General features: G+C 50.2%; 1 protein-coding gene across 1 annotated transcript; it reads left to right on the top strand.

Moving 5' to 3' along the window:
* The first annotated feature begins 5001 nt into the window (after positions 1 to 5001).
* Positions 5002 to 5421, top strand: LOC134528910 (putative protein FAM47C). The gene has a single exon (XM_063362576.1). It carries the CDS (start codon positions 5002 to 5004, stop codon positions 5419 to 5421), a length of 420 nt encoding a protein of 139 aa, XP_063218646.1.
* Positions 5422 to 8560: the final 3139 nt, after the last annotated feature.

The raw sequence follows: 8560 nt of genomic DNA, 5'->3' as shown, positions 1-8560 counted from the left end.
AGAAATGCACAAAATGAAACACACTGGCAATGCAAACCAGAAAATTACGAAACAAATTCGGTATCCAGCAAACATTACTTTATGAGGCCACAAGGAGGCAAGCCAAACATGACACAGAAGGCAAACTACAGAATTATCAACAAAAAAAATGTAAGACACCGACCAGAGAACACCTCGTAGCCATGCGTAACACGGCGCGACGTCGAAGCACCCCTCACGGCGATCGCTCCCGGAACAGAACAGAACGAGCAAAATAATTACAGCCCTATATATAAAAAATCCAGATGGCGCTAGTGTCGCATTCAGTATGCCTGGAAGGAGGAGCCTACATCACGCGGACATCAGAAGGGAAGGCGGGAGAGGGTTTTAAGGGGAACGAGGGAAGGGGAGGAGCCGGCGGGCGTCTGAATGCCGAAGCGCACGTTGCACTGTTATGGAGGAGTCTTGCATTTCCTAATGGCTCATTCGCCACGCTATTATGAGCCATCGCTACTACAAATAAGCTGTACCGGTCGGATGCATAAGTCGTGTTTAACTTCTAACTGCAGACTGTACTGCCATGTACCAAAGAACAAATTCTCGGTACAACTCTACAAGCATGTGCGACACAGACCGAGGAAGACTCTGGACGCGGTGCACCGGACGAGTCTGGACCTACGCACCTATGCACCTAAGTTGTTTTGTGGTGCAAGCATTTTATTTTTACACTGATGCATTTTTTTACACCAATGCATATTTACATCGATGGATTTTTTTACATCGATGGGCTTTGACATCGTTGGAGTTCTTACGTCGATGGGCTTTTACATCGGTGGAGTTCTTACATCGATGGGCTTTGATGGTGGTGGAGATGGTGAGGGTACGTTTTTGCACCTGCGTTGTTTCTGAGAAATTTCAGCGTTGGTATGTGACAATGTGTCTTATGTTTATTTAAGCACGTGATTTGTGTCAATGTATCATATCGTAGTTCTTTCTGGTAATCTGGCATCGTTGTAATGGGCCACTGCTAAATAAAAGACGTTGTTCATAAGTACTTTGTCTACATATGTGGAGTATACTGCATTTGAAGGAAAGGGCTTGTGTGTGACTAGTCTGTTTAGCGGTGTCGGTCTCCAGCCCGTTCCAACCTCAGAGAGCTGCGATGCAAGCTTTTGTTTAAGTGACTAACATGCTGTTTAAGTATTTAGCAGGTGAGCAGTTGCTGAAATGGAGATATTCGACGTGATGAGGAGAGAGCCGGTGAGATGGAGATGGAGGGACGGCGGGACGAGCATGGTCTGCTGGGAGAGAGAGAGAGGAAGAGAGAGACCTGCGAATCTACACTCTTACACATGAAAAGTAAAAAAAAATATTTAAATGTATTGACGTCGACCCAAGTGTCGCCCTAATTTCCGTAGTCCGTTATGTTGTGCCAACGCCTTCTCCTGCCCGTGGCAGAGGCATGTAGTGTAGCGCAAACAAAGTGCAGTGTCAATGCAAGGTGCAATGCGACGATCGGCCGCGAGCCGGGAGTGCAATAGCTGCCCGCGCGGCTATTCTGTGGGAGTTATGGAATCTGTGTATCTTCCCCTCCTGGGACCAATAATTACGTAAAACCATTAATTATATTATATTTATAATACAATTTATAAACCATCCTTCCTGTAATGTTTGATAAGTCATTTTGTTTAATTCTTGTTCACCGCGCGACCAGGCCGCAGTTCGAGCCCAGACCGTATTCTGTGCTCCGCACGTTTTTCGCGCGCGAAGTTCCGGCGGGGAGAGGGCAGTTCTCGCGACGAGGCTCTCGGAGTTGGACGCGCCGCGCAACACGAGGCCATCATCCCTCAATCATTGAGAATCCGTCATTAACTTTCGGTCCATTCGAACTCGTTAGCATTGTCGTTGAAGTCCGCCCCGAATTTCGGTGATATCAAGTCTGTCGTGTAACGAAGTAGTGAAAGAGTTCACCGCGTCCACGTGATCGGTGCGAGGGAGCGAAACTCTAAATATTCAGGGTCTTAGTGTATCTCTATTCGTAACCCGTGTCGACCACTGATTGGTCAGTAGTTGTACTGTGTGATACATGTTGTGTAGGCTAGTCTGTAAACACCTTGAAGTTCGTGCTCATGTAAACCGGGCGCCCCGCACCGGGAATACTATCGTCGTGTACCGGATCACCGATTGGTCAGGAAATGTCCTGTGTGACTCGTGTTGTGTAGGCCAGACTGCAAACATCTGTGCATTCGAAATCAACCAGAAAACGATCATTAATGTGTTAGAGCCGTGCCCATGCACTCGCAGACGGAAATGGCTAAGATTGTGACAGCACCATGTACTAAGGGGAAGGTGTAATTAAATCACAACAAAGTTAACCCATAAACTCTTCATTTCGTCGCGATTGTCTCCCGCCACATGGCCAGGAACCCGTTCAGAGCTAGTCGGACCTAATAAACCATACAGGAGATAGTTCAGGTGACAACAGTATATATTAACGAAAATATATATCTGTAAAATTTTTGAATTTCTGTTTTATTTCTATAGTACTAATACCTTTGTTTTTTCTTTGTAACTAACTCTCGTGCTACTGACAAAATAAATGCCCAAGTGGCTGTAAAAGAAACGTAAGTGTGTGAGCAAAAGGAGAGCTAAGTAAATAACAAAAATAACATCAGAGGGAGCAACGAGAGGTCAGACAAACTAATTTAGATTTTCCCCTAAAACAAGTGGGGGAAAGAGGATCGTTATTTGTTTTAAATAAATACTGCAAAAATCTCTATTGGCATACGTACTTCGTTTATTAAGAAAAAGAACCTGCTTTAGTTAATACATTACTCTAGAGGCATAGCATCATGATGAGAAATAAAAAAATTCACATAGATAGGTTAAGTAGCACAGTTACACATGATAACCATTACATTAATTTAGGTTAAGCTAGGGCCAGCCCGCAAATTACTATGACAAAGCATAATACTAAGTTACAATAATAACAATATAATAATAAATTTAACATTTAACAAAACAATACCAATTTTGTTTTAAACTTTTGCTATCTTATGCACTTTTACATCAACAAAAATATACATAATTTCATTTGGTGTCCGAAATTGGCATGCTGTCCGCCATGCGCGTAAACTAAACTTTTCCGATGCTTTAAAAAGCCCAGTAGATTCAGAAGCTTGGGAAGGGGGTCTTGCCGCGGGAATAGGCTCATGATGCCGGCTATTCGTACGCTGTTGCTTGGAAATTATTACGTGGATGGTGGTCCTTGAATCTTGGGCTGGAATCCGTCTTGGATTCTTGAATTCGTGGACCCTGCCTGCAACAGAGATCCATTCTTGCGAATAAGACCTGTTTGCAGACAGTCCCGAAATACATTGGCCCAAAAGGCCTGAAAAGGGTGTGGGGGGAATCTAGCGAAGAGAAAAATAAACACTCACCAATGCAGGGTGGATGATGCAGTCACTCAGTGTGGAGTCGCGCATTGGAGTCCCGACACACGCGAATCGATTTTTACAAAGAATTCCATCATTTAATATAATTTAAATGAAACCAGAAAATATAAAACTACTCTAACACTTCGACTATGAAACTCTACTGGCTGGCTAAACAATTCTATCAAAATTAGGGAGTTCATCCCTTGTAGTTTGTTGACTACATGGTACAAGTGACGGCGTTCTTCTTGGCGGAGACAAGCTTCGACGATTACAGTATTACCAGCCAGAAAGGACCCGCGCACCGAAGTTTCGGTGCGCGCGGAAAGTGTCTTAATTAAAAACAGGGTTCAGCCTGGTTTAAATGTGTAATATTGTGTATTTTATGTGGCATAAATGTGTAATTGGTAATTTGATTTCTTTTAAAACACTGGTTTTTAAATTATTTTAGCACATATTTGTATTTTTACCTCATTAATGGATTCTTGTATGAAATAATATGATTTTTTTCCTAAATGTTTAATTCTTTATGTAAAACCTCAGTAATAAAGTTTATTATTTAAAAAATGCTTTATATAGTTATAATATTACCAAACCGATCGATATAAATGCAAAAATGCCGAAAAATAATTTTGTCCACCTAGATAGTTCATTTGAAACACTGTGCGTCGGCGCGAGATTACGCGGCGCGGGAAGGCGCGAACCCGAGACGTCGGCGAGAGATATCAAGGTTCGGGAACGTCGTGAACCGGAGACGTTCGGCGCGAGATAACGCGACGTGGGAGCGGTGTGAACCGGAGACGGCGGGCGGCGCGGCAGGGATCGTTGGCGCGAGATAACGCGACGTGGGAGCGCCACGAACCCGAGACCGCGACGCAGCAAGGATCTTCGGTGCAAGATAACACCGCGGGAAGACACAGACTGTATTACCGATCAGCTAAGTTCACTCCCGATAAGCATGGACGACTGCCAGGAAGCGTACGAGACCTGGGCGAATGCGGACTTTCCAGAGCCAGGCGAGAGTTGCGAGCACTTCTCAAATTATGAGTGTGGATTTTGCTTCGAATACCGGGTGTATGGTATGACGATGTGCGGTGCGGATTCATGCCCCGGCGGGACATCTGATGGGTGGATCTGCAAGACGTGCGGGAATCTATGGCACGAGGAGTATTCACATCTGGTCGCGCGAGAAGAGGCATGGATGTCCGGCTTTACGTGTGACCAGTGCCGAGCGAAGCTGTGTGTGGGTGTTGCCGCAAGTGTCACGACGCCGCCCCCGGAGGTTCGCACATCCGCAACCCCTGGGGGCCAAACGACCACGAGAGTCGAGTGGTCACACTGGGCGGACGCCAACACGTTGCTCACAATGGCATGGCGTGAGACGACGATACTCCCGATGCCACTGCAACCGAAGCCGACACCGCCTCCGACACCGCCTCCGACACCGTCCCCGCCATATGGGGTGGAGACGCCGAGCGGAAAGACATCGCTGCAGACAGAGGAAGCCGCACCCGTCTAGCCCCTGTGGTACAACTGGCACGCGGCGTCCGGGTGGATATGGCAGGCAGACTCAGACACGCCGCCCCCAATGTCGCCGCCGCCAACTGCCGTAGGGGCTCACAGAGGGCTGACGCGGAGCGAACCGGCCGTGCTGCCACTACCGCTCGCCATGCACGTCACCGAGGGCGTGCCACAACTGCTCGCCACGCATGTCAACGAAGGTGTGCCACAACCGCTCGCCACGCACGACGAGGGCATGCCTCAACCATCCGTCACGCACTTCACGCACAACAACAAGAGCGTGCCACAACCGCCCATCACGCACATCACCGAGGGTGTACCACAACCGCCCGTCACGCACGTCACCGAGGGTGTGCCACAACCGCCCATCATGCATGTCACCGAGGGCATGCCACAACCGCTCGTCACGCACGTCAAGGGGGGGTGCCACAACTGCCCGTCATGCACGTCACCGAGGGCGTGCCACAACCGGTCGTCACACAAGTGACCCAGGGCGTGCCATTCATGCACATCACCGAGGGTGTGCCACAACCTTCCATCACGCACGTCAACGAGGGCATGCCACAACCGCTCGTCACGCACATCAATGAGGGCATGCCACAACCACTCGTCACGCACGTCAAGGGGGCCTTGCCACAACCGCCCGTCACGCACGTTAACGAAGGCATGCCACAACCACCCATCACGCACGTCAACAAGGGCATGCCACAACCGCTCGTCACGCACATCAACGAGGGTGTGCCACAACCGCCCGTCACGCACAACACCAAAGGTGTGCCTCAACCATCCGTCACGCACGTCACGCATGTCAACGAGGGCGTGCCACAACCGCATGTCACCAAGGGCAGGCCACTACTGCCGCCCCGCACATCACTGTGGGTGCGCCACCTACGCCTGCCACGCGCGCCACCTTGGGAGCGCCGCCGCCTGCCATGCACGCCGCTGAAGGTGCCACTTCCACCAGCCACGCATGCCACCTTGGGAGCGCCGCCGCCTGCCACGCACGCCGCTGAAGGTGCCACTTCCGCCAGCCATGCATGCCACCTTGGGAGCGCCGCCGCCTGCCACGCGCGACGCTGAAGGTGCCACGCCACTTCCGCCCGCCACACGTGCCACTTTGGGAGAGTCGCCGCCACTTGCCATGTGTGCCGCTGAAGGTGCCACGCCACATCCGCCCGCCACGCGTGCCACCTTGGGCACACCGCCACCTGACGTTGAAGGCGCCGCGACGCTGCTGCCGCCGCCCACCTCGGCCGCCCTCATGGCGACAGGTACGGTCCGCACTGACACCACGAGGGCGCCGGACTCACCAGGTTAGTGCTCCAGTGCAACGGCCCAGTGTATCACGTCCATGCGGGTAAATGAGAGGCGTTGACGGACATAGCGGCCTCGTCGGAGGGGGGTATTTGACGTCGACCCAAGTGTCTCCCCGGCTCCTTCAGGCCGTTATGCCTTGTGAGCATCCTCTCTTGCATAAGTGAAGTGTTTACGATCAGGGATGCACCCGCGTGCACCCTAGCACGTCAGTAGACATCACTGTGTTTGTAAATATTTATACTTATCATGTACATTTAATTAATCACGAGCATCCACGATTGTATATAATTTGTAACCTAACAGAACTCTCAAGTCTTAAATATTGTGTCTAAATATTGTACGAATACTTAACTTGCCATTAATTCTTAACTAATTAATTCACTTGTGTTTACGTTTTATCAGTTACCGTTCAATTATTGTAATTTCGTTTCTTAAATAATTATGTGATTTCTTTCGAGTGCTATGCTTAGTAATGTAAACCGCAACCTGGCCCGCCGCGAGACGAGTGTCTCCCACGACGGCCAATTTCCCCTTCCCTTCCTCCGCGGCCCGCGAGCTCCAGCGCACGGACGGGCGGAGGAGAGCAGTGGCTAGCCAGACTCGGAGACGAGCAGACGTGCGCTCGCTCCGCTCCGCTCGGGACACATGTAGCACGGCATCGTTGTTCGCTATCAGTATAATTCGTTACGGGACTGCCGCTGCAGTCATGTCGAGCCGTGTCAGAATTCGTTGAGCTGCTTAACTTTCTTAGCCAGTACGTTTCGTCACAGAACTATCTCCGCAGACATAACAGGCCGCGTATGTACTACTTTGAGCTGCTGAACTTTCTTAGCGAGTATGTTTCGTCACAGAACAATCTCCGCAGACGTATCAGGCCGCGTGTGCACTGCTTTGTGCATCTAAACTTTCCTAACCAGTACGTTACGTCACGGGTCCGCATCCGCGACCACACCGAGTCGCGTTTTCGTTATCGAGAGTGTATTTCCGGGAGTCCAGGTCACGGCGAGGGAGAACGCTCGTCCTGCAATGTATCGACTAGGCTGCGACAGGGCTTATAACAGAATAAAGGAGCTCGTGAAACCGAACAGCATCATCTTCTCCTTGCTACCATCTACCATTTCTTCTACATAAGTAAATTTCCTTCCTGGTCCCATGTTCCACGGTCCCAGCCACGTTGGCTTGAACTCCACTTCTCTCCGACTGGAGCTACGCGGGCAAATCAGGGCGAGTCTCAGGACAATTCGCAGCAGGGATTTAGGGACCGCAGGCCGAGGGATGTCAGTAGGTAACTACATTATGCAGGCGGATGACGGAATTCGGTGAAATTCTTGTGAGGTGCGGATCAGCGGAGAAACCCGCCTGTCTGCTCTGTTGAAAAGCTTCCCAGAGAATCCTTCTCGATCAAGAGGACTTCCTAAATAAAAGCGGGGGCTCTGCCCTTTGGGTCCAGGAGGAGGGGGACTCTTTGATCTGTTGAACCCTCAAGTGCATCGTCGACTCCTGCGAGCTGCCTCGCAAAAGGGGGGGTGGACAGTGCAGCTCTCTGGCGGTGGTCCGGGGGAAGGACACATGGTTAGTTGGTGTAGCTCTCGGTAGATGGGGCCAGCTGTCACTTCTGGCGCGCACAGAAGTTTTTTTGAAAGGCCTCCCCAAGATGGCGGCCCTGTGGGGGGGGGGGGGAGAGCCTTGAGCGGGAACAGTAACCGCCTGGGGTTACCTCAGGCAGGGTTCTAGGCGCGGGGAGAGGGGAAATTTCCGCTTGGACGATGGAAATTCGCGGCGAACGAATGCCACTATGTGTCTGCTCCGGCTTGATGACTTCTGATGGCCATACTTCCACGAAGTGCGTTGGGAGCGACGCCAGTGCTCGCCACAGCTTTTATAGCCACGAAATTGTGTAAGGTTTTGAGACGCCGGGCCTGTCTGGAGCCGGGAATAATAGGAGATGGCTGCTTAACGCAGCTTCGGCGAGCTTGAGAGCTAAAGGTGTGAAGGGGGGGGGGGGGGAGGGGTGGTGAGGAAAGAACACGCTACTAAAAGAATTGACCCGGCCATACACTGGGCTGAAAAAGGCCGTAGGCCAATAAATTTAAGTTAAATTTTTTTAAATTAAAAAATGCAAATATTATAAAATTAAAAAAGGTGCCTATACTGCACATGATTGGCACATACTTCCGCCCTGAAAGACGGTGTCAGGGTGGCCAACATGTGCCACCTAAAAACTAGGGTGACTTACCCTGTATGAGGATCCACTATAGTAAACTACTTACAATAGGTAGAGTTCTTACAGGTTACAATTAGAGCTAAAA

Source organism: Bacillus rossius, chromosome 2 (assembly GCF_032445375.1).
Source record: "Bacillus rossius redtenbacheri isolate Brsri chromosome 2, Brsri_v3, whole genome shotgun sequence".
Classification (NCBI taxonomy): domain Eukaryota; kingdom Metazoa; phylum Arthropoda; class Insecta; order Phasmatodea; family Bacillidae; genus Bacillus; species Bacillus rossius.
The sequence above is the reverse complement of the archived record's forward strand: the minus strand, read 5'-3'. Positions and strand labels throughout refer to the sequence as shown.

What these genes read in the sequence shown, in the direction of transcription:
- LOC134528910 (XM_063362576.1), top strand. Translation starts at nt 5,002, where the DNA reads ATGTCGCCGCCGCCAACTGCCGTAGGGGCTCACAGAGGGCTGACGCGG.